General features: G+C 44.1%; 1 protein-coding gene across 2 annotated transcripts in view; it reads left to right on the forward strand.

Moving 5' to 3' along the window:
• MFGE8 (milk fat globule EGF and factor V/VIII domain containing) overlaps nt 1–27,209 on the forward strand; it is a 70,704-nt gene that overhangs the window by 36,625 nt on the left and 6,870 nt on the right. The window contains exons 5-9 of one of the 2 annotated variants that reach the window (XM_067471452.1): nt 3,637–3,818; nt 8,444–8,599; nt 15,155–15,299; nt 20,820–21,022; nt 26,595–26,750. In XM_067471452.1, coding sequence (XP_067327553.1) covers nt 3,637–3,818; nt 8,444–8,599; nt 15,155–15,299; nt 20,820–21,022; nt 26,595–26,750 — 842 coding nt within the window. The remainder of the gene's footprint in view (nt 1–3,636; nt 3,819–8,443; nt 8,600–15,154; nt 15,300–20,819; nt 21,023–26,594; nt 26,751–27,209) is intronic. The other variant, XM_067471453.1, reaches the window with a different exon arrangement.

The raw sequence follows: 27,209 nt of genomic DNA on the forward strand, positions 1-27,209 counted from the left end.
CTTTGCACTTTAACAGTACAACCATTCAATGCTAAGGCTTCCTGCCAAAATGGAACTGTAGAGGAGAGTCTAGTGAACAAGCCAGTACCTGCTGCATATCAGTACTGCCATCTGTTGAGGAGTTACGAAGGTGGAGGCATTACTTTTCATCCAACCCTCATATATCTATGGAATGTCCAGGGTGGGAGAAATAACTCTTGTCTGTTTGTGGCAAGTGTGAATGTTGCAAATGGCCACCTTGATTAGCATTTAATGGCCCTGCAGCTTCAATACCTGGCTGGTTGCTGCCTGGGGGAATCCCTTGTTGGGAGGTTTTAGCTGGTCCTGATTGATTCTTGTCTGGAATTCCCCTGTTTTTTGAGTGTTGCTCTTTTTTTTTACTATCCTGAATTTAGAGATTTTTACATACCTGTAGCCAGATTTTGTTCATTTTCATGAGTTCCTCCTTTCTGTTGAAATTGTCCAAATGCTTGTGGATTTCAACGGCTTCTCTGTGTAGTCTGACAGAGACTGCAACAGAAAGGAGGAAACCATGAAAATGAACAAAATCTGTCTACCAGTATTTAAACAACTCTAAAATCAGGACAGTAAATAAAGAGCAAAACCCAAAAAGCGGGGGAATTCCAGATGAGAATCAATCAGGGCCAGCTAAAACCTCCCAACAAAGGATTCCCCCAGGCAGCAACCAGCCAGGCATTGAAGCTTCAAGGCCATATGCTGGGTGGGGTTGCACTCCCCCTGAAGCCACAGGTCCACAGTTTGGGTGTTCTCCTGGACTTATCAATTAGGTTTGAGGCTCAGGCGTTGCCGGTGGCTGGGAGGGCTTTTGCACAATTGAGACTTGTGCACCAACTGCAACCGTACCTCATGAAGGCGGATCTGGCTGGGGTGGTCCATGCCTTAGTCATCTCCAGATTGGACTACTGTAATGCGTTCTACGTGGGGCTGCCCTTGAAAATGGCCCGGAAATTCCAACTGGTCCAACGGGCAGCAGCCAGGTTGTTAACTGGCGCTCCTTACAGAGAGAGGTCAACCCTCTTGTTTAAGGAGCTCCACTGGCTGCTGTTCATTTTCCAGTCCCAATTCAAGGTGCAGGTGCTTACCTACAAAGCCCTAAACGGTTTGGGACCCGCCTACCTGTGTGACCGCATCTCCGTATATGTACCCAGTAGGCCTGGGTAACAACGCAAAAATTTGTTTCTAAAATCAATTCGTTTTTTGGGGTTTTTTTTGTTTCGATATTTAAAATAATTACAAAATTTTCCTTTTAAAAAGTTCGATATTTACGAAATTTCGTAAATGGTAATAAATTAACGAATCGATTTCCGAAACAATAACGAATCGATTCGTTAATGGCGGGCGCGACCGCGAAATACGCTAAAAAACCTCCAAAAACTTCTGAAGCTTCCCTCTCCCTCTGTTGTTGACTGTTGGTGTGATATTATAATTTTTTTTCACTAATTAAACCATAAAACTGGCCCAGACATGCGGAAATAATAACGAAACGACCTCAGAACAATAACGAAACGAATACAATAACGAAATATGAAGCATTTACAAAACGTGTTTAAAAATTCGTTTTTTTTAATGATTGCTCCAGAATGGTTCATTATCGTTTTGTAATTGGAAAAATTAACGAATTATTAACGAATTACGAATTAACGAAACGAAACCGCCCAGGCCTAGTACCCAGACAATCTCTCTGATCATCTGGTGAGGCCCTGCTCACGATCCCACCTGCGTTGCAAGTGCGATTGGTGGGGACAAGGGACAGGGCCTTCTCCATGGTGGCCCCCCAACTCTGGAACTCTCTTCCGAAGGACATCAGACAAGCCCCAACATTGTCAGTCTTTAGGAAGAGCTTGAAGACGTGGTTGTTCCAGTGTGCCTTCCCAGAATAGGAAACTCCTAGCATCATGTCCCAAATGCACTTTACTAGAGATTAAGATTACACACCGCACCTATCTCCAAAAACCTATCCATCTCACCTGTCATGTTCAGCATTATTATATGTTCAGCAAATTTTAATCATTACATTTGGCCCGGGCTTAGTTTTAAATGTGTCATGGTGTTATTGTCGAATGTTTATTGCTATTGTTTTAATGTTTATTGCTTGTTTTATGAGTTTATTTAATGTTGTATTTGTTATGCTGTTGTTTTATTGATGTGTTGGGCCTCGGCCTCTTGTAAGCCACATTGAGTCCTTCGGGAGATGTTAGCGGGGTATAAATAAAGGTTTATTATTGTTATTATTATATTATCTTCTCAGATTGGTGGCAGAGAGAGACAGATAGCAGCCCTCATTGGAGTATGGCACAATACGAGTAGCTAATAGGCCTGGGTAACAACGGAAAAATTTGTTTCTAAAATCGATTCGTTTTTTTGGGGGTTTTTGCGTTTCGATATTTAAAATAATTACAAAATTTTCCTTTTAAAAAGTTCGATATTTACGAAATTTCGTAAATGGTAAAAAAATAACGAATCGATTTCCGAAACAATAACGAATTGATTCGTTAATGGCGGACGCGACCGCGAAATACGCTAAAAAACCTCCAAAAACTTCTGAAGCTTCCCTCTCCCTCTGTTGTTGACTGTTGGTGTGATATTATAATTTTTTTTCACTAATTAAACCATAAAACTGGCCCAGACATGCGGAAATAATAACGAAACGACCTCAAAACAATAACGAAACGAATACAATAACGAAATACGAAGCATTTACAAAACGTCTTTAAAAATTTGTTTTTTTTAATGATTGCTCCAGAATGGTTCGTTATCGTTTTGTAATTGGAAAAATTAACGAATTATTAACGAATTACGAATTAACGAAACGAAACCGCCCAGGCCTAGTACCCAGACAATCTCTCTGATCATCTGGTGAGGCCCTGCTCACGATCCCACCTGCGTTGCAAGCGTGATTGGTGGGGACAAGGGACAGAGCCTTCTCCATGGTGGCCCCCCAACTCTGGAACTCTCTCCCCAAGGACATCAGACAAGCCCCAACATTGTCAGTCTTTAGGAAGAGCTTGAAGACGTGGTTGTTCCAGTGTGCCTTCCCAGAATAGGAAACTCTTAGCATCATGTCCCAATTGCACTTTACTAGAGATTAAGATTGTCTGCACACCGCACTTATCTCCAAAAACCTATCAATCTCACCTGTCATGTTCAGCATTTTAAAATTTTAATCATTACATTTGGCCCGGCCTTAGTTTTAAATGTGTCATGGTGTTATTGTCGAATGTTTATTGATATTGTTTTAATGTTTATTGCTTGTTTTATGAGTTTATTTATTGTTGTATTTGTTATGCTGTTGCACCGAGTCCTTCGGGAGATGTTAGCGGGGTATAAATAAAGGTTTATTATTGTTATTATGTTATCTTCTCAGATTGGTGGCAGAGATAGACAGATAGCAGCCCTCATTGGAGGGATGGCAAGTAACAATACAAGTAGCTAACATTTGCTACCAATGACTCTTTCTTTTTCTACTGCCATAGCTTCCATACTCTTCATTTGCGCAGATTGTCTAAGTCTTAATCCTGCCCCGATATTTCTTTCCCTCCCACTGTGGCATTTTGCATCCCTTCATCTTCATCAGGCATTCTTCTTTCTCCCTCCACCCCTAATGACCCATTTCAGGCTGCGGAGACATCCTGGGAATGGAGACGGGAGCCATCGCCAACTCCCAGCTCACGTCGTCTTCGGTGCATTTTGGCTTCCTTGGCCTCCAGCGCTGGGGTCCGGAGCTGGCTCGCCTCAACAACAAAGGGATTGTGAACGCCTGGACCTCCAGCAACTATGACCGCAGCCCTTGGATTCAGGTATCCATTCACTGAGGAGGATTGAGTCCAGGGTGGGGTCTAAGAACTGCAATAAATCAAGCAAGGAGATGGTGTGCTGGCTGCTTTCTCCATTTCGCTTTTAGAGAAGGTGCACAGTGGCAGCTCACCATCTCTATGTGTTGTCTTCTGCAATGCAGAGAATGTGATGGGTGCTTTTGATCTTCATTACCTACCTAAAAGACCTGGCTGTGATCAAAGGCAGTGTGAGACAGTTGTTTCTGGTGATAATAATAATAATAATAATAATAATAATAATAATAATAGTAATAATAATATCGGCACACTGGGTGCAGTGCCAACAGACCTTGGCCTGCACTTAAACACAATCGGGGCTGACAAAATTACCATCTGCCAGTTGGAAAAGGCCATCTTACTGGGATCTGCACGCATTATTCGCCAATACATCACACAGTCCTAGACACTTGGAAGTGTCCGACGTGTGATCCAATACAACAGCCAGCAGAGTGTCTCCTGTGAACTCATCTTGTTGTGTTTCAAATAATAATAATAATAATGTGACATACTGTGCTTTTGTGTCGGAATAATAATAATAATATAATAATAATAATGTCATTGAGTGCTCAAACCACTAGACTGCATTGGCTGTCAGTACTTGCTTTAAAAGCGGCACATATAATGCTTAAATGCAATTGGCGCTGACAACTCTACATACGAATGAGACATCATCACCAAGGTTCTGGACTCTGCTCAGGTCTTGCAAAGTCAAGGCTGTGGTTTGCAGGAGTTAATTAAGCCACCCACAATGCAGCTTACACAATATGAGGATTGAAAGATCGAACTGCAAAGACTCTGGCACAAGCCAGTAAAGGTGGTCCAAGTGGTGATCGGCACACTGGGTATAGTGCCTAAAGACCTTGGCCAGCACTTAAGAACAATCGGCACTGACAAAATAATTAATAATAATAATAATAATAATAATAATAGTTGCTGACAAAATTACCATCTGCCAACTGCAGAAGGCCACCTTACTGGGATCTGCACGCATTATTCGTCGATACATCACACAGTCCTAGACACTTGGGAAGTGTCTGACGTGTGATCCAATTCAACAGCCAGCAGAGTGTCTGCTGTGGACTCATCTTGTTGTGTTTCAAATAATAATAATTGCAGAGACTCTAGCACAGGCCAGTCAAGGTGGTCCCAGTGGTGATCAGCACACTGGGTGGAGTGCCTAAAGACCTGGGCCTGCACTTAAACACAATAGTTGCTGACAAGATTACCCAGTAAGGCCACCTTACTGGGATCTGCACGCATTATTCGTCGATACATCACACAGTCCTAGACACTTGGGAAGTGTCTGACGTGTGATCCAATTCAACAGCCAGCAGAGTGTCTTCATCTTGTGGTGTTTCAAATAATAATAATAATAATAATGTATTGTCGAAGGCTTTCATGGCTGGAATCACTAGGTTCTTGTGGGTTTTTTCGGTCTATAGAGCCATGTTCTAGAGGCATTTCTCCTGACGTTTCGCCTGCATCTATGGCAAGCATCCTCAGAGGTAGAGGTCTGACCTCTACCTCTGAGGATGCTTGCCATAGATGCAGGCGAAACGTCAGGAGAAATGCCTCTAGAACATGGCTCTATAGACCGAAAAAAACCACAAGAACCTAATAATAATAATAATGATAATAATAATAATAATAATAATAATAATGCCTGTATTACCCACCTTTCCCTGTGGCTTGAAGTGGGATACAAACTCATGAAAAAAAAAGAGATAAAACACTATTAGAAGATGTACAACATGATACACAAAGTTAAAATGAAGACTTCTACAATGTATAATGCACCATGGCACAGATACATTACTTTGCAACAAAAGTCTGTGCTAACAAATCCTGATTAGAGATCAAAACAATTGAACAAATCCTACATTCAGGGTTGTTTATTTATTTATTAATATTTTTGCTGTATATACTCAAACCTAATTTTTAACCCCTTTTTTACGCAGAAAAAGTCCCCTTTGGCTTATACTCGAGTCAAAGTTATTTATTATTATTTTTATTACATTTATTATTTTACTTTATTATTATTAATTGAGACACAAGAAGATAAGTACACAGCAAACAAGATCCTTATACTGGCTGTTGTATTGGATCACATGTCGGATACTTCCCAGGTGTCTAGGACTATGTAATGTATCGGCAAATAATGCATGCAGATCCCAATAGGGAAGCCTTTTGTAGCTGACAGATGGAAATTTTGTCAGCACCGATTGTTTTTAAGTACAGGCCAAGGTATTACATTTATTATTTGACCTTATAAGTGTTATTATTACATTTATTATTTCACTCTATTTATTATTATTATTATTACATTTATTATTTTACATTATTATTACTGCTATTATTACATTTCCATTATTATTATTATTATTATTATTATTATTATTATTATTATTACATTTATTATTTTACTCTATTATTATTGGAAGGATACGTAGTAGGCCTGGGTAACAACGGAAAAATTTGTTTCTAAAATCGATTCGTTTTTTGGGGTTTTTTGCGTTTCGATATTTAAAAGAATTCCGAAATTTGTTTTAAAAAAAGTTCGATATTTACGAAATTTTGTAAATGGTAAAAAATTACAAAACAATAATGAAACAATAACAAATCGATTCGTTAATGGCGGATGCGACCGCGCAATACGCTAAAAAGCCCTCCAAATGGGACCGGGGGAACTTCTGAAGCTTCCCTCTCCCTCTGTTGTTGACTGTTGGTGTGATATTATAATTTTTTTTCACTAATTAAACAAAAAACAACTATAAAACTTGCCCCAGACATGCGGAAATAATAACGAAACGACCTCAAACCAATAACGAAACGAATACATAACGAAATACAAAGCATTTACGAAACGAATTGAAAAATTCGTTTCGTTTTTAAGCTGCTCCAAAATGGTTCGTTATCGCTTCGTTAACAAAAAAAAACGAATTTTTAACGAATTACGAATTAACGAAACGAAACCGCCCAGCCCTAATACGTAGGCACATTTTCATTGAAGAAGATCCGAATAATCAGAGTTGGACAGTCTTTATCTTAAATTAAAATTTTATGTAAATATTGAAAAACATTTAACCTACAGATGCTTCAGTTAATGCAATTGTATTGGTATCTCGGCTTATACTTGAGTCAATCAATTTTGTGGCAAAATTAGGTGCCTCGGCTTATTTTCGAGTCGGCTTATACTGGAGTATATACGGTAATATGCATAACAAGGGATGCATGGTTGATGGGAAGTGGTGGCCAAGTGTTTAAGGAATTAGTTATTTTATGCTCCTGGGACTGTTTCCTCCCCTCAATTGTGTCGGAGGATTCTGTCCTGCCACCAAGAGCGAAATCAGATGTATTAGATTTCCTATTTATGGGGTAGGAATGATGGTGGTGACAGAACTTTAATTGGGTGATAAAGAGGGATGGGAAAACAGCACGTCCCATGATCCATCTTCTTTCCGTGAATCCCAATTTATGTTGCTAGGAGGAGGCAGCAAATGACACCAAATTGGGAGGGATAGCCAATAGTCCAGAGGACAGGAGCAGAATTCAAAACGATCTTGACAGATTAGAGAGATGGGCCAAAACTAACAAAATGAAGTTCAACAGTGACAAATGCAAGATACTCCACTTTGGCAGGAAAAATGAAATGCAAAGATACAGAATGGGGGACGATGAGGCCTGGCTCGAGAGCAGTACGTGTGAAAAAGATCTTGGAGTCCTCGTGGACAACAAGTTAAAAATGAGCCAGGAATGTGATGTGGCGGCAAAAAAAGCCAATGGGTTTTCAGCCTGCATCAATAGGAGCCTAGTGTCTAGATCCAGGGAAGTCATGCTCCCCATGCTCTATTCTGCTTTGGTTAGACCACACCTGGAATATTGTGTCCAATTCTGGGCACCACAATTCAAGAGAGATATTGACAAGCTGGAATGTGTCCAGAGGAGGGCGACTCAAATGATCAAGGGTCTGGAGAACAAGCCCTATGGGGAGCGGCTTGGGGAACTGGGCATGTTTAGCCTGAAGAAGAGAAGGCTGAGAGGAGATATGATAGCCATGTATAAATATGTGAGAGGAAGCCACAGGGAGGTGGAGAGAGCAAGCTTCCTTTCTGCTTCCTTGGAGACTAGGACGCAATGGAACAATGGCTTCAAACTACAAGAGAGGAGATTCCATCTGAACATGAGGAAGAACTTCCTGACTGCGAGAGCCGTTCAGCAGTGGAACTCTCTGCCCCGGAGTGTGGTGGAGGCTCCTTCTTTGGAAGCTTTTAAGCAGAGGCTGGATGGCCATCTGTCAGGGGTGATTTGAATGCAATATTCCTGCTTCTTGGCAGAATGGGGTGGACTGGATGGCCCAGGAGGTCTCTTCCAACTCTTTGATTCTATGATTCTATGAAAAACATGCAGCTTAATGTTGAATCCAAGGAGAGAGTTTATTTATTTATTTATTTGCTTTATTTCTATACCGCATTTTTCAGTCCGGTTAGGTGACTCAATGCAGTTTGTTGGCCATCTAGTCAAAGTTGTTGGCCATCTAGTCAGTTTGGCTTATTGTGTTCTCCTTTGGGGTTTATCTTTTTCCATACCAGGCAAACCTGCTGAGGAAAATGAGGCTGTCTGGGATTGCCACGCAAGGGGCACGCCGTGCAGGCCGAGCAGAGTATGTCCGGGCTTATAAAGTGGCCTACAGCCAGGACGGGCGCGAGTTCGTCTTCTGCAAGGATGAAGAGCAGGACCAGGATAAGGTGAGCAGCGGTGCTTTGTAGGACAGCTGGAGATGAGGGCAGAAAGGTGGCATGTGTATGAGGGGAAGTGAAGAAGGAAGGAAAGGGCCACAAAGAGAGCTTGCCCAATGTTTCCAGAAAGTGTCCACGGAGGTAAGTCTTCTCAGAGCTGGAGAAGGGAGAAAGCAGGCATGAAGCAATCCCAACGATACCATAGAATCATAGTTAGAAGAAGATACATAGTGGGGAAAAAGTATGGGCCATCTATGCATGCCATGCAGGAAAAAAAAACAATCAAAGTACCCCTAACACAGTGTTTCTCAACCTGTGGGTCAAGACACCGGGGGTTCACGAGGGGGTGTCAGAGGGGTTACCAAACCCCATCAGAAAACACATATTTCGGATAGTCTTAGGAACCCCTTTAGCAGAGGAAGTTGAAGATCTCTCTGCCTGTCCTTCTCTTCCTTTTTGGAAGCATTTTCTGTTGGTCACAGGGGTTTCTATATGCCAAGTTTGGTCCAGGTCCATCATCGGTGGAGGTCACAGTTTCTCTTCTTTTCTATTTTCATGTCAGGAGCGACTTGAGAAACTGCAAATTGCTTCTGGTGCGAAAGAATTGGCCATCTGCAAGGATGTTGCCCAGGGGACACTGGGATGTTTTTATGTTTTATTATCCTTGTGGGAGGCTTCTCTCATGTCTCTGCGTGGGGAGCTGGAGCTGACAGAGGGAGCTCATCCACACTCTCCCTGGATTCCAACCTCTGACCTGTCAGTTTTCAGTCCTGTTGGCACAAGGGGTTAACCCAGCGTTTCTCAACCTGGGGGTCGGGATCCCTGGGGGGATTACGAGGGGGTGTCAGAGGGGTCACCAAACATCATCAGAAAACATATATTTCAGATAGTCTTAAGCAGAGGAGGCTGAAGATCTCTCTGCCTGTCTTTCTCTTCCTTTTTGGAAGTATTTTCTGTTGGTCACAGGGGTTCTGTGTGGGAAGTTTGGCCCAATTCTATCATTGGAGAGGTTCAGAATGCTCTTTGCTTGTAGGTGAACTATAAATCCTAGAAACTTCAACACCCAAATGTCAAGGTTTATTTTCCCCAAACTCCACCAGTGCTCACATTTGAGCATATTGAGTATTCGTGCCATGTTTGGTCCAGATCCATCATTGTTTGAGCCCACAGTGTTCTCTGGAGATAGGTGAACAACAACTCCAAAACTCCAAGTCAGTACCCACTAAATCCTTCCAGTATTTTCTGTTGGTCATGGGAGTTCTGTGTGCCAAGTTTGATTCCATTCCATTGGTGGTGGAGTTCAGAATGCTCTGATTGTAGGTGAACTATAAATCTCAGCAACTACAATGGAGGGGTTCACAGTGCTCTTTGCTTGTAGGCGAACTATAAATCCCAGAAACTTCAACACCCAAATGTCAAGTTCTATTTTCCCCAAACTCCACCAGTGCTCACATTGAGTATTTGTGCCATGTTTGGTCCAGATCCGTCATTGTTTGAGTCCACAGTGTTCTCTGGAAGTAGGTGAACTACAACTCCCAAACTCAAAATCAATGCCCACCAAATCCTTCCAGTATTTAGTCTTGGGAATTCTTTGTGCCAAGTTTGGTTCAATTCCATCACTGGTGGAGTTTGGAATGCTCTGATTGTAGGTGAACTATAAATCTCAGAAACTTCAACACGCAAATGTCAAGCTCTATTTTCCCAAACTCCTCCAGTGCTCACATTGAGTATTTGTGCCATGTTTGGGTCCATCATTGTTTGAGTCCACAGTGTTCTCTGGAAGTAGGTGAACTACAACTACAAAACTCAAAGTCAATGCCCGCCAAATTCTGTTGATCATGGGAGTTCTGTGTGCCAAGTTTGATTCAATTCCATCCTTGGTGGAGTTCAGAATGCTCTGATTGTAGGTGAACTATAAATCCCAGCAACTACAATTCCCAAATGTCAAAATCAATATCTGCCCCAACTCCACCAGTATTCAAATCTGAGTGTATTGGATATTTGTGCCAAATTTAGTCCAGTGAATGAAGATACATCCTGTATATCAGATATTTACATTATCATTCATAACAGTTGCAAAATTACAGTTATGAAGTAGAAACGAAAATAATGTTATGGTTGTGGGTCACCACAACATGAGGAAATGTATTAAGGGGTCACGGCATTAGGAAGGTTAAGAACCACTGTCCTAACAGATGACCATCCAGCCTCTTTTTAAAAGCCACCAAAAAGGAACTTACACAAAGGCAACAGTGCTCCATGCAGTCATGCTGGCCACATGACCTTGGAGGTGTCTATGGATAACACTGGTTCTTCGGCTTAGAAATGGAGATGAGCACCACACTCCAGAGTCAGACATGACTGGACTTAATGTCAGAGGACAACCTTTACCTTTTTACCTATATAGGCAACACCAGGTGTATAGGCTAATTTCACATACATTTCTAGCCCCTCTCTGCATGAAAATGTAGTTGGTTGAATGCTGGTTTTGTTTTTCGTCTATTTTGTTGTGATAGGTAGGCCCCTACTTGTTGTTGTGCAGGTGTTCACGAGGCAACCCTGACATATTTGGGAATCCAGACATTCTTTGGAGTTTCCTTCCTCGTTACAAGCCCTGACTAGTCTGATCATGGAGCTAAAGCTGTGTTTTGGTGATGAGAAACACATTGCTCCTGGTGGCATAGTTGTCATTCTTTCCTCTCCCCTTGAAAAGCTTTCCTTCCAAATTGCAATTGATTTGAATTGGCGGCCACACAAAAGGTGAAGCATTCCGGGTCAGGTCACAAAGAGCTGCGCTGGCCGGCAGTAAATAGTTGGCTAAACAGATCTGGTTATTTAGTGAAAGCCCATTGGTGATTAATCAAAACTGGGAAGTGGGGGGGGGGGGTGTTGCCAGAAAGACCTTTGAATTAAATGGGACTTAACGGTAGTTTTTGGTCTGTACGTATAAAATTAGTGTATATTGGAATCATTGAATGGTGCGGGAAGACTACACGGACAAGCTGTGAAATGCTTGCTTTTTTTTTTGGACATTATTTATAATTCATCCTTCTCACCCCACAAGGGACTCAGGGCGGATCACAATGCACATATACATGGCAAGCATTCAATCCCATTGACACACAACATATATAGACAGACACACAGAGGCTATTTAAATTTCCAGCTTTATGAGGGTGTGCTTTTGAATTCCGGCCACCGGGGGAGCTGTTGATTCGCTGTCCACTTGTGACAGCAATGGAGTACTTCCTCATTCTTTTGCACGCTGCTGGAGAGGTGTGTGTGTATATATATATATTGTTGTTGTTCATTCGTTCAGTCGTCTCCGACTCTTCGTGACCTCATGGACCAGCCCACGCCAGAGCTCCCTGTCGGCCATTACCACCCCCAGCTCCCTCAAGGTCAGTCCAGTCACTTCAAGGATGCCATCCATCCATCTTGCCCTTGGTCGGCCCCTCTTCCTTTTGCCTTCCCCTTTCCCCAGCATCATTCCCTTCTCTAGGCTTTGCTGTCTCCTCATGATGTGGCATTCAAAGGACTTCAGCTTTGTCTCTCGTCTCCTTCCCTCCAATGAGCAGTCGGGCTTTCTTTCCTGGAGGATGGACTGGTTGGATCTTCTCGCAGTCCAAGGCACTCTCAGCACTTTCCTCCAACACCACAGCTCAAAAGCATCGATCTTCCTTCGCTCAGCCTTCCCGAAGGTCCAGCTCTCACCTCCGTAGGTGACTACAGGGAAGACCATGGCTTGGACTAGGCAATGGATCTTTGTTGCCAGTCTGATGTCTCTACTCTTGACTATTTTATCGAGACTGGACATTGCTCTCCTCCCAAGAAGGAAGCGCCTCCTGATTTCCTGGCCACAGTCTGCATCTGCAGTCATCTTTGTACCTAGAAATACAAACCCTGTCACGGCCTCCACGTTTTCTTCCTCTATTTCCCAGTTGTCAATCATTCTTGTTGCCATAATCTTGGTTTTTTTGATGTTTAGCCGCAACCCAGCTTTTGCGCTTTCTTCTTCCACCTTGATTAGAAGGCTCCTCAGCTCCTCCTCGCTTTCGGCCATCAGAGTGGTGTCATCTGCATATCTGAGGTTGTTAATGTTTCTTCCAGCCATTTTCACCCCAGCTTTGCATTCATCCAGCCCCGCACATCCTCGCATGATGTGTTCTGCATACAAGTTAAAAAGGTTGGGTGAGAGGATGCAGCCTTGCCGGACGCCTTTCCCAATCTTGAACCCGTCTCCTGTTCCGTGGTCAGTTCTGACTGTGGCTCCTTGGTCCTTGTACAGATTCCTCAGGAGAGAGGGAAGGGGGCTTGGGATGCCCATCCCACCAAGAACTTGCCACAATTTATTATGATCCACACAGTCAAAGGCTTTAGAATAGTCAATGAAGCAGAAGTAGATGTTTTTCTGAAACTCCCTGCCTTTCTCCATTATATATAATTATTACATTTATTATACATTTGTTTATAGCAGTTACATATTATTCAACATCCTCTTTAACATATAATCTTTTTCTTCTGCTTAGGCATTCCCCCCCCCCACCACTGTGTCCCCCCCCCCCCCCCCCATTTCAAGCCACAACTTTTACATATCATCTGTCCAGAATCTCATTTCTTCTTGTGGCGGTATCTTTCCTTCTTTGTTTTTTAAACCATTTACAACAAATTTACCCCATACAACATCAAAATCACTTTGTTTCCATATACCTTTTTAAACTTTTAATATACATGTCAGCTTACCATTTATTGCCAATTTCCATGCTTGCTTCCTTGTACCACTCCTCTATTTGTATATTTATTTCTTTTTTCCAGTTCCTTGCTATGAGCAGTCTTGCTATTGTTAATAAGTTCGTTAGCACTTCTTTATCCTCCTTTTTCAAATGTTTGTTGTTATAACCTGCTGGAGAGGTTTTTTATGGCGTCGTAAATTAGTTAAATTACCCTCCCCACATAAGTGCTATCTAAATTTCCTACTTGACAGATGCAACTGTCTTTCGGGCTGCAAAGGTTGACAGCAAGCTAGACAATGGCCGGAAGCTCATTCTGACCCAGGCTGACTTCGAACTCATGACCTCTCAGTCAGTAGTGATTTTAATGCAGCTGACACCCAACCCGCTGCGCCACAGCCTGGTGTTTTCATTATAGTAATACGTTTTTATGGTTTATTGTTAAAATAGTTTGAACGTTTAATTCTATTTTAGTGTTTGCATACTATGCAACCATGAAAATGAACAAAATCTGGCTACCAGTATTAAAAAAACTCTAAAATTAGAACAGCACAACAACAGAGAGGAAACAAACAAAGACATCTAATCACCTCTCAACAAAAGATTGCTCCAGGCACTGCTAGGCAATCAAATTCTAATCAAGGTGGTCAGTTGAAACATTCACACCTAGCTCCAACAGACAAGAGTCCTTTGTCTCACCCTGGTCATTCCACAGATAGATAAACCCTTTTTCCTCGTTCCAACAGACCTCACAACCTCTGAGGATACTTATTTATTTATTTATTTATTTATTTACTTTATTTGTATACCGCAGTTTCTCAGCCCGTTTACAACAAGAGCAAAAATTAAATGCTAACAACATACACTATTTAAAAACAATTAACACCGTAGTATACTAAGTAATTACACATCAATAAACAACACATTAACATCTCGTAACTAGAATCGTGATCCATCTCGTCATCCGTAATTCTGTTTTCATATATTCATTATATTCATTGCACTGCTTATCCGAACGCCTGTTCAAATAGCCAGGTTTTCAGTTTTCTTCGAAACACCATTAACGAGGGGGCTGATCTAATGTCTATGGGAAGGGCGTTCCACAGCCGAGGGGCCACCACTGAGAAGGCCCTGTCCCTCGTCCCCACCAAATGTGCCTGTGATGCAGGCGGGATTGAGAGCAGGGCCTCCCCAGAAGATCTTAAAGTCCTGGTGAGTTCATAGGCGGAGATGCGTTCGGATAGGTAACTTGGGCCAGAACCGTTTAGGGCTTTATAGGCCAACACCAGCACTTTGAATTGTGCCCGGTAGCAAATTGGTAGCCAGTGGAGCTGGCGCAGCAGAGGAGTTGTATGCTCCCTGCGCTCCGCTCCTGTTAGTAACATGGCTGCCGAACGTTGAACCAATTGAAGCTTCCGAGCCGTCTTCAAAGGCAACCCCACATAGAGAGCATTGTAGTAGTCTAAACTGCAATAGTCTAAACTTATTTGCTATGTACTGTATTGTTGTATTGTGTTGGGCTCCGGCCTGTTGTAAGCCGCATCGAATCCCTTGGGAGATGCTAGCGGGGTACAAATAAAGTAATAATAATAATAATAATAATAATAATAATAATAATAATAATAAAAAACGGGATGTAACCAGAGCGTGGACTACTGTGGCCAAGTCAGACTTCCCAAGGTGCTTGCCATAGATGCAGGTGAAACATCAGGAGAGAATGCCCCTAGAACATGGCCATATAGCCCAAAAAAACCTACAACAACCCAGTGATTCCGGCCATGAAAGCCTTCGACAATATATTATATTATAGTTTTTCCATTTCTTTCTCTTGTAGGTTTTCTCAGGCAATGTGGACAACGATGGTACCGTGACCAATATGTTCAATCCTCCCATCACTGCTCAGTACATCCGCATCTACCCTGTGGTCTGTCGGAGAGCCTGCACGGTGCGCTTTGAGCTGATTGGCTGTGAAATGAATGGTAAATGCTTCTCAACTGGGCTGGGTGATGGCTCTCTCTTTGGTTTATTTGTCCTGCTTTTGCATTGGTCTCCTGAAGTCAACCGGCTCTCACATTGGATTCTTTTTTTCTCAACTGTAGATTGGGAAAATCAGAAGAGAACAAAATCCCAATTCAGAGCTGATGAAAGGCTCTGGACGAATCTATAGGGCTGAAATTTTAAAAGTGGGACGGGAGGAGAAAAATGAATGAATGTGGCAGCTCCAATAAGGCTCAACTGGATTTTATTTAACTCAACTTGGGTATTACCTGGGTTATTGGAAAAAATCAAATTTTTAATTGTGCAAAATGCATATAAGTTGTGGGTGAACTACAACTCACATCATGCCAGGTTAACCCTGAAAAAAATCCATCAGTACTTAAAAGTTTGTTATGTTGGGCAAGTTTGCTCTAGATGCATCTCTGGCTGTAGGGTAAACTACAATTCTCACTACTGTGAGTTAGTACTTTCAAACCTCTCCAGTAGGTTGAGTTAGACATGAGGTTTCCATGTGCTGAGTTTGGTCCAGTTCCATCATTGGTGGAGGTCTTCTTCTTCTTTTTCATGACAGGAGTGACTTGAGAAACTGCAAGTCGCTTCTAGTGTGAGAGAATTGGCCATCTGCAAGGATGTTGCCCAGGGGACACTGGGATGTTTTGATGTTTTATTATCCTTGTGGGAGGCTTCCTCATGTCTCCACATGGGGAGCTGGAGCTGAAAGAGGGAGCTCATCCACACTCTCCCTGTATTCCAACCTCTGACCTGTCAGTTTTCAGTCCTGCTGGCACAAGGGTTTAACCCAGTATTTCTCAACCTGGGGGTCAGAACCCCTGGGGGGGGGGTCACAAGGGGGTGTCAGAGGGATCGCCAAACACCATCAGAAAACACATATTTTGGATAGTCTTAAAGACCCCTTTAGCAGAGGAGGCTTAAGATCTCTCCGCCTGTCCTTCTCTTCCTTTTTGGAAGCATTTACTGTTGGTCATGTGGGTTCTGTGTGGGAAGTTTGGCCCAATTCTATAATTGGAGGGGTTCATAATGCTCTTTGATTGTAGGCGAACTATAAATCCCAGAAACTACAACTCCCAAATGTCAAGGTCTATTTTCCCCCAAACTCCACCAGTGTTCACATTTGAGCATATGGAGTATTTGTGCCAAGTTTGGTCCAGATCCATCATAGTTTGAGTCCACCTGGATGTAGGTGAACTACAACTCCAAAACTCAAGGTCAGTACCCACTAAATCCTTCCAGTATTTTATGTTGGTCATGGGAGTTCTGTGTGCCAAGTTTGATTCAATTCCATTGTTGGTGGAGTTCAGAATGCTCTGATTGTAGGTGAACTATAAATCCCAGCAACTACAATTCCCAAATGACACAATCAATCCCCCCTCCCAACTCCACCAGTATTCAAATTTGGGCATATCGGATATTTGTGCCAAATTTAGTTGAGTGAATGAAGATACATCCTGCATTTCAGATATTTACATTACCATTCATAACATTAGGAAAATTACATTTATGAAGTAGCAATGAAAATAATGTTATGGTTGGGGGTCACTACAACATGAGGAACTCTACTAAGGGGTCGCAGCATTAAGAAGGTTTAGAACCACTGGATGAACCCATTGCACCACTGAGGGCTCCTCTCTTCTTTGGTGTCTATGGCTGATGGGGTATTTCCATAAGGCATACTTGACTTTCTCTTTGCTCCAAAATTCCTTTGTTATCTGCGTTAGCCATTGCTATGACACCTGCTGGTGTTCCCAGGAGTTGCAAAACTGGATACTATTCCTTTCCACTGGCACTCCTTAATTATTCAATCATCATCATCATCATCATCATCATCAGCAAGCGAGAGTCCAAAAGTGGCAGGCCCAAACCCAGAACCTCAACCAATGGCTGATACCCAATGAGAGACTCCCCCCTGGGCACACAGAGGACTGGGCGACCTGGAAGGCACTGAACAGACTGCGCTCTGGCACCACGAGATGCAGAGCCAACCTTCAGAAATGGGGCTACAAAGTGGAATCCTCGACATGCGAGTGTGGAGAGGAGCAAACCACTGACCACCTGCTGCAATGCACCCTGAGCCCTGCCACATACACAAGGGAGGACCTCCTTGCAGCAACACCAGAGGCACTCCAAGTGGCCAGATACTGGTCAAAGGACATTGAATCCACTACCAAACTCACAAATTTTGTAATCTGCTTGTTTGCTTTGTTCTGTTAGAAATGTAATATAATTTGACTGGTTGTTCTGACACGACAAATAAAACAAATAAAATCATCATCATGGATTACTGTAATGCACTCTACGTGGGGCTGCCCTTGAAAACGGCTCGGAAACTCCAACTGGTTGAACGGGCGGCAGCCAGGATGTTAACTGGGGCTCCTTACAGAGAGAGGTCAACCCTCCTGTTTAAGGAGCTCCATTGGCTGCCGTTTACCTACCGAACGCAATTCAAGGTGCAGGTGCTTACCTACAAAGCCCTAAATGGTTTGGGACCTGCCTACCTGTGTGACCGCATTTCTGTGTACGAACCCACGTGCTCCCTTCATTCATCCGGAGAGACCCTGCTCGCGATCTCACCTGCGTTGCAGACGCGTTTGGTGGGGACGAGGGACAGGGCCTTCTCTGTGGTTGCCCCCCGACTAGAACACCCTCCCCAAAGACATTAGACTAGCACTCACGTTGGCAGTCTTCAGGAAGAACTTGAAGACCTGGCTATTCCGATGTGCCTTTCCGGATTAGGATAACCTCCAGCACTCTGTCCCAGAAGCACCTTATTAGAGTTTAAGACTCTCTGCACATTGCACTTGCCCAGAAATCCAACATACCACCTGCCACACCCAGCACTTTTTTAACCTGTACCCATCATTGGCCCGGCCCTGGTTTTTATTGCGTAATAGTGTAATGTTTTTGTAATTGCTTATGTTTTATGGGAGTTGTAGTTGCTGGGATTTGGAGTTCACCTACAATCAAGGAGCACTCTGAACTCCAGCAACTATGAAATTAAATCTAACTTGGCACACAGAACTCTCATGACCAAGAGAAAATACTGGAAGGGTTTGGTGAGCATTGACCTTGAGTTTGGGAGTTCTGGTTCACCTAGATCCAGGGAGCACTGTGGACTCAAACAATGATGGATCTGGACCAAACTTGGCTTGAATACTCAATATGCCCAAATATGAATACTGGTGGAGTTGGGTAAAATAAACCTTGACATTTGGGAGTTGTAGTTGCTGGGATTTATAGTTCACCTACAATCAAAGAGCATCTGAACCCCACCAATGATAGAATCGGGCCAAACTTCCCACACAGAACCCCCAGACCAACAGAAAATATTATTTATTTTACTTATATCATTTTTACTCTGTCCATATCAACCCAAAGGTGACTCAGGGTGGCCAAACAATCGGCACAAAGTGACGCCATACATAAAATGCATACATCAATGAAAATAAAACATCACATTACAATATTTCTAAAAACATCAAAACAGTGAAAAATAAAAAAATGAAAACTATGTCATCATATTCAGTCCTCATCCGTTCCGTTGTCTTAGCTGTTCCTAGGTCGTTTTCCAATTCGGGTTTATCTGATTAAGCGGAGGCTCCAAAACCTTGCTCAAAGAGCCAAGTTTTCAGGTTTTTTCCTGAAAGCTTAGGAGGGAGGGAGCCAATCTGATATCCCTGGGCAAGGAGTTCCACAGCCGAGGGGCCACCACAGAAAAGGCCCTGCCTCTCGTCCCTGCCAGACGTGCTTGCGAAGCAGATGAGATCGAGAGCAGGGCCTCCTCCGACGATCTCAAATCCCTAGTGTTTTCTGATGGTCTTTGGCAACCCCTCTAATGCCCCCTTGCGACCCCCCCCCCCCCGGGGACCCGACCGCCAGGTTGAGAAACACAGTCACAGAGACATACTTCTAGGCACCTTCGCTGCTTCTCTGTCTCTCCTCAGAGTCCGAGATGTTGCTTTCTAAACCAGATATTTAAATAGTTTTGCAAAATGTCATTCATAGAATCATAGAATCATAGAATCAAAGAGTTGGAAGAGACCTCATGGGCCATCCAGTCCAACCCCCTGCCAAGAAGCAGGAATATTGCATTCAAATCACCCCTGACAGATGGCCATCCAGCCTCTGCTTAAAAGCTTCCAAAGAAGGAGCCTCCACCACACTCTGGGGCAGAGAGTTCCACTGCTGAACGGCTCTCACAGTCAGGAAGTTCTTCCTCATGTTCAGATGGAATCTCCTCTCTTGTAGTTTGAAGCCATTGTTCCATTGCGTCCTAGTCTCCAAGGAAGCAGAAAACAAGCTTGCTCCCTCCTCCCTGTGGCTTCCTCTCACATCTTTATACATGGCTATCATATCCCCTCTCATCCTTCTCTTCTTCAGGCTAAACATGCCCAGTTCCCTAAGCCGCTCCTCATAGGGCTTGTTCTCCAGACCCTTGATCATTTTAGTCGCCCTCCTCTGGACACATTCCAGCTTGTCAATATCTCTCTTGAATTGTGGTGCCCAGAATTGGACACAATATTCCAGATGTGGTCTAACCAAAGCAGAATCGAGGGGTAGCATTCATTCGCCTTACTGGGTAAAATATAGTGTCTTGTCTCATCTGCTGAGAGTATCTTCATTTTAAATTGGATTTATAAGCCTTGAAGATAGGAGACTATCTCAGAATTAGCCGTAATGGTGTGCAAAAGAGAGTCACAAAGAAGTGATCCCCATTATTTAAAAATCCATTAACGTAACAGCATAAAAATGTACGAAATAACACAGCATAGTTGCAAGGTATAGTTCAGACATGGGCAAACTTTGGCCCTCCAGGTGTTTTGGACTTCAACTCCCACAATTCCTAACAGCCTCAGGCCTTTTCTTTTTCCCCCTCTGCCGCTTAAACTGCTAAATTTAGCACCAGATTCCCTGGTTAAATGGGTTAAACTCTTGTGCCAGTAGGACTGCTGACTGAAAGGTTGGAAGTTCGAATCCAACGAGCAGGATGAGCTCCCATCTGTCAGCGCCAGCTTCTCATGTGTGAACATGAACATGCGAGAAGCCTCCCGCAGAGGGGTAAAACATCTGGGCGTCCCTTGGGTGACGTCCTTGGAGATGGCCAATTTTCTCACACCAGAAGTGACTTGCAGTTTCTCAAGTCGCTCCTGACGCACACACAAAAGCACTAGATACAACAGTGCAGCCATCAATGGCATGTGTTTGTTTCCAATGCAGTTATTCCAAGTTGCCCACTCTATACACCAATGGTCTGACTTGATATCATATTGCCTCCCCTGATTCTATCTAGATTTTTCTTGCTTCTTGATTGATGAATCCACACTGAGTTCTTTGAATTTGGAATAATTAAAAATCACTGCTTTCGGGGACGTTTGGGACGTGTCTGATTGGTGATGCTTGAACTTTTCTTGTTATTTTGGGCTGCTGAAGATCTGTTCCTTCTGGGCTCTTCCCTTTCACTGTGCCTATAAACTGTTGTGTTACAGTGTATTTCAACATGGCAGGTTGCTCGGAGCCGCTGGGCATGAAATCCCGCCTCATCTCTGACCAGCAGATCACGGCGTCCAGTGTGTACAAGACGTGGGGCATCGATGCGTTCACTTGGTATCCGCACTATGCGCGCCTCGACAAGACGGGAAAGAGCAATGCCTGGGCAGCCCTCCACAACAAGCAGGGTGAATGGCTACAGGTGGGTCTTTGAAGAGATGGGGATTTGGGAACCGGAACTTGTGGTTACACAGCACTGTTATCGTGGAATTCGGTTGAGTTGCAGGGATAGTTTGATGAGTGAGGATGATGAAAGCATCCTCCACCTCTCCTTCAGGCTTCCCTGTTCCCTCTGAGCTGAGCTGCAATCCTTAGAGCCGTCGCAAACTCTGTTCCTGCGAGAGAAAACCTTGCTAGCATGTCCCTGACGTCACGAGACTCCGCCTCTCTCCCCGCCCCTTTCTCTGTCCCTTTCTCCATGCGAGCGTGGTTTTTCCTTTGCTAGGGCAGCATTGCCCGCATTTTCTCTCAGTTGGCAGAATTCAACTGAGAGAAAATGCGGGCAATGCTGCCCTAGCAAAGGAAAAACCACGCTCGCAAAGAGAAAGGGGCGGAGAAAGGGGCGGGGAGAGAGGCGCAGGCTCATGACGTCAGGGACTTGCTAGCAAGGATTTCTCCAGCAGAAACCTAGTTTGCGACGGGCCTTACAGTAGATTTCCTCAACAATAATACGAGGGTTGAATGAAAAGTAATGCCTCCACCTTCGTAACTCTTCAACAGATAGAATCATAGAATCATAGAATCCAAGAGTTGGAAGAGACCTCATGGGCCATCCAGTCCAACCCCATTCTGCCAAGAAGCAGGAATATTGCATTCAAATCACCCCTGACAGATGGCCATCCAGCCTCTGCTTAAAAGCTTCCAAAGAAGGATCCTCCACCACACTCCAGGGCAGAGAGTTCCACTGCTGAACGGCTCTCACAGTCAGGAAGTTCTTCCTAATGCTCAGATGGAATCTCCTCTCTTGTAGTTTGAAGCCATTGTTCCATTGCGTCCTAGTCTCCAAGGAAGCAGAAAACAAGCTTGCTCCCTCCTCCCTGTGGCTTCTTCTCACATATTTATACATGGCTTATTTATAGATGACCGTACTGGTATGCAGCAGGTACTGGCTTGTTCAGTAGACTCTCCTCTACAGTTCCATTTTGGCAGGAAGCCTTAGCATTGAATGGTTGTGTTGTTAAAGTGCGAAGTATGGAACCCTGCACAGAGGTCGGTCAATGCGACTTAAGCAACGTGCAGTCATTGAATTCTTGACAGCAGAAGGTGTCACCTCAACATCTTTAAACTTACTCGCCCAGTGACGCACCGTATTCACATCAACACAATCACCATAAACAGCTTGCATTCTCTGATGAATCTCCTTTGGGGTGACACCTTCTGCTGTCAAGAATTCCATGACTGCACGTTGCTTAAGTCGCATTGACCAACCATCTGCACCACTCCCCAGAGTTGGACATGATTAGACTTAATGTCAGGGGAAAACCTTTACCTTTACCTATATTATTTATATTTTGCTCTATCTCCCTGAGGAGACTCAGGGCAGATTACAGAACACATATACGGCAAACATTCAATGCTGTTATACAATTAACAAGGTAGGACACTACATAAACAGATGTGAAAGCTCTCCCCATCTTTTCCATTTCTGTCATCTGGAGGCTGTGCTCAACTCCGGCCACCAGGGGAGTGCTGTTGCTCTGTCTTCCATGCCGTGGAGCTTTGTCATCCTTAGATGTCCTCCTGATTGAATTGCCTTATGGGCACTTTTTATTACCCAAGTACTTTCCAAGTAGCATTTTAAAGCTTACTTTCCCAAGTAGCATTTTAAAGCTGAGAACAAATGTTCTACATCCATCGCAGTCTGGTTTCAAGCCTGGTCATGGTACGGAGAAGGCTTTGGTTGCCTTGGTGGATAACCTCTGCAGAGAGCTCGAGAGAGGGAGTGTGTCCTTGTTGGTTCTTTTGGACATCTCAGCAGCTTTTGATACCATCAACCTGACTTGGCCATGGTAGTCCACGCTCTGGTTACATCCCGCATAGATTACTGCAACGCGCTCTACCTGGGGCTGCCCTTGAAGACTGCCCGGAAGCTTCAGATGGTCCAGCGCTCAGCAGCCAGGTTGTTAACAGGAGCGGCACTCAGGGAGCATACCACTCCTCTGTTGAGCCAGCTCCACTGGCTGCCAATTTGCTACCGGGCACAATTCAAGGTGCTGGCATTAGCCTACAAAGCCCTAAATGGTTCTGGCCCCTCTTACCTCTCCGAACGCATCTCCTCCTATGAACCGGCGCGGACATTAAGATCGTCCGGGGAGGCCCTGCTCTCGGTCCCGCCTGCATCACAGGCACGATTGGCGGGGACAAGAGACAGGGCCTTCTCGGTGGTGGCCCCTCGGCTATGGAATGCCCTACCGGTTGACATCAGACAGGCCCCCTCGTTGCTGGCGTTTCAGAGGAAGGTCAAGACTTGGCTCTATGAGCAAGCGTTTGGCTAAACAGTGCAACTGAACAACTGAACACAGGAAGTCGGTAAAACTGAACATAGGAATGGCACAAGGATTATGAGAATGGATCTTGTTCTGTTGAGGCGTTATGAATGGATAAGGAACTGATAATAATTGTTGATTTTGTTGTAATGTGTGATGTGTTTTTAACTGTATATTACTGTATAACTTGCACTGTGTAACCGCATTGAGTCGCCTAATCTAGGCTGAAAAATGCGGTATAGAAGTAAAGCAAATAAATAATAAATAAATAAATAATGGTATCCTTCTGGGGTGGCTCTCCGGAATGGATCTTGGGGGCACTGTCTTGCAGTGGTTCCGCTCCTTCCTAGAGGATTTTACCCATTTGGTGAAGCTGGGGGACACCTGCTTGGGCCCCTCACCATTGACCTGTGGGGTCCTGCAAGGTTCCATTCTACTTCCTATGCTTTTAAACATCTACATGCAGAATAATCACAGGATGTCTTAAACCTACACCTGTTGATAAACTCTACAAGCTAGCTGGCACCCCCCCCCCCCCGATGTGTGACGAGAAGTTGCTGCTAAATGTGAGAGAAATAAGGTTGAACACTTTGAAAGCCACCCACTACGTGGCTACCAGCCTCCTCCCAGTAGACTCATAGAATCATAGAATCAAAGAGTTGGAAGAGACCTCATGGGCCATCGAGTCCAACCCCATTCTGCCAAGAAGCAGGAATATTGCATTCAAATCACCCCCGACAAATGGCCATCCAGCCTCTGCTTAAAAGCTTCCAAAGAAGGAGCCTCCACCACACTCCGGGGCAGAGAGTTCCACTGCTGAACGGCTCTCACAGGAAGTTCTTCCTCATGTTCAGATGGAATCTCCTCTCTTGTAGTTTGAAGCCATTGTTCCATTGCGTCCTAGTCTCCAAGGAAGCAGAAAACAAGCTTGCTCCCTCCTCCTCCCTGTGGCTTCCTCTCACATATTTATACATGGCTATCATATCTCCTCTCAGCCGTCTCTTCTTCAGGCTAAACATGCCCAGCTCCTTAAGCCGCTCCTCATAGGGCTTGTTCTCCAGACCCTTGATCATTTTAGTCGCCCTCCTCTGGACACATTCCAGCTTGTCAATATCTCTCTTGAATTGTGGTGCCCAGAATTGGACACAATATCCCAGGTGTGGTCTAACCAAAGCAGAATAGAGCATGGGGAGCATTACTTCCTTAGATCTAGACACTAGGCTCCTATTGATGCAGGCCAAAATCCCATTGGCTTTTTTTGCCGCCACATCACATTGTTGGCTCATGTTTAACTTGTTGTCCACGAGGACTCCAAGATCTTTTTCACATGTACTGCTCTCGAACCAGGCGTCACCCATTCTGTATCTTTGCATTTCATTTTTCCTGCCAAAGTGGAGTCTCTTGCATTTGTCCCTGTTGAACTTCATTTTGTTAGTTTTGGCCCATCTCCCTAATTTGTCAAGATCCCTTTGAGTCCTGCTCCTGTCCTCTGGACTATTGGCTATCCTTCCCAATTTGGTGTCGTCTGCAAACTTGATGATCATGCCTTCTAGCCCTTCAAAATCAAGGAAAAGCTTTATGGGAACCACCATTCCTCTTGGCGTCCCCACAGCAACAGCAAGGGTATCCCTCTGGGCAGCTAAATCAGGAAATTCCAACTGGATTGCCCCCCACAAGAGAGGGTCTTCCTCCAGGGGCAAACCAAGAATGGGCAACTTGGAAGTCCCTGAACAGACTCAGAAGCAGAGTGGGCAGATCAAAACACAACCTGGCAAAAGGGCACTACCTAAAAGAATCCCATACCTTGTGTGACTGTGGAGCAGAACAGACAACTCTGCATCTGTATGCTTGTCCACTATGCCCTGCCTCATGTACAGAGGAGGAATTGTTGGAGGCTACAGACAATGCTGTTGCTGTTGCTCGTTTTTGGACAAAATATATTTAGCCACCTGCACGCCTTCTATTTTTATCAGTTTTATACTAATTTATGCAATGCTTTTGATAAGAAATAAAAACTAACATCTGTATGAAACTGCTGGGTGAGATCATCCAGAGTTTTGGAGTTCAGTGCCATCTCTATGCGAATGACACTCAACTATTACTCTTTTCCACCAAATTCCAAGGAAGCTCTCTGGATCCTTGACCAGTGCCTGGCGACTGTGATGGACTGGACGAGGGCTAACAAGCTGAAACTTAGTCCTGATAAGGCACAGGCCCTCCTGGTCAGTCACAAGGCTGATTGGGGCATAGGGTGGCAACCTGTGCTCAATGGGGTTACACTCCCCCTAAGGACATGGGTCTGCATTCTGGTGGTCCTCCTGGGCTCAGTGTTGACATAGCTGTTTCAGTGTGCCTTCCCAGAATAAGGAAACTCCCAGCAATATGTCCCTAAACACACTTTAATAATGATTTAAGATTGTCCGCACATTTCATCCCTCTCCAAAACTTCTATCCCAGTTACATGTCACCTTGTCATGCCCAGCATTATTTTTAAAGTTTTTAATTATTACATTTGGCCCAGCCATAGGTTTCTAAACGCGTCGTGTTATTGTTAATGTTTATTGCTTATTTTGCTTATGAGTTTATTTATTGTTTTGTATTATTGTTGTTATTGTTTATTGTTGTATTGTGGGTTCAGCCTCATGTAAGCCGCACCGAGTCCCTTGGGGAGATGATAGGTAAAGGTAAAGTTAGTCCCCTGACATTAAGTCCAGTCATGTCTGACTCTGGGGTGTGGTGCTCATCTCCATTTCTAAGCCAAAGAGCCAGCGTTGTCCATAGACACCTCCAAGGTCATGTGGCCGGCATGACTGCATGGAGCGCCGTTACCTTCCCGCCGGAGCGGTACCTATTGATCTACTCACATTTGCATGTTTTCGAACTGCTAGGTTGGCAGAAGCTAGGGCTGACAGCGGAAGCTCACGCCGCTCCCCAGAATTGAACCTGCGACCTTTCGATCAACAAGCTCAGCAGCCCAGTGCTTTAACCCACTGCGCCACTGGGCGCTCAATGGGGGAGATGATAGCGGGGTACAAATAAAGTTATTATTATTATTATTATTATTATTATTATTATTATTATTGACTCTTGACACTCAGGTGTCAGTGGTGGCTGGGAGGGCTTTCATGTGGTTTTAAATGTGTTTTTAGTTGGTAAACTCTATTGTTGCCAGGCTTGTTTTTTTTTTTTACTCATAGCAGTGAATTTCCCTGTCTTTGCTTTCTGCAGATTGATCTTGAGACTCAGAAAAAGGTGGCTGGGATTGTCACACAGGGAGCTCGTGATTTTGGCCACATTCAGTATGTCGCTGCCTACAAAGTCGCTTACAGCGATGACGGGAAGTACTGGACGCTTTACAAAGACAACAAGACAAACGGCACTAAGGTAGATCTGAGCAAAATCTCTGCGGCATGGAAACAAGTGGATTTAATTTCTATTTTTTTGCTGTGTAGGTCTTCTGTGTCCACTTAGTAAGTCATTTCCTGATGCCTTGGATGCTTTATTTTGTTTCTTAACACAAATAGTGTATATACTTGCGTATAAGCTGACCTGGCGTACGGCGTACGGCAAGGCTGCATCCTCTCACCCAACCTTCTTAACTTGTATGCAGAACACATCATGCGAGGATGTGCGGGGCGTGAGGAATGCAAAGCTGGGGTGAAAATGGCTGGAAGAAACATTTACATCCTCAGATATGCAGATGACACCACTGAGGAGCCTTCTAATCAAGGTGAAAGAAGAAAGCGCAAAAGCCGGGTTGCAGCTAAACGTCAAAAAAACCAAGATTATGGCAACAAGAATGATTGACAACTGGGAAATAGAGGGAGAAAAGGTGGAGGCCGT

The sequence above is a fragment of the Anolis sagrei genome, chromosome 9, assembly GCF_037176765.1.
Source record: "Anolis sagrei isolate rAnoSag1 chromosome 9, rAnoSag1.mat, whole genome shotgun sequence".
In the NCBI taxonomy this organism is placed as follows: Eukaryota; Metazoa; Chordata; class Lepidosauria; order Squamata; family Dactyloidae; genus Anolis; species Anolis sagrei.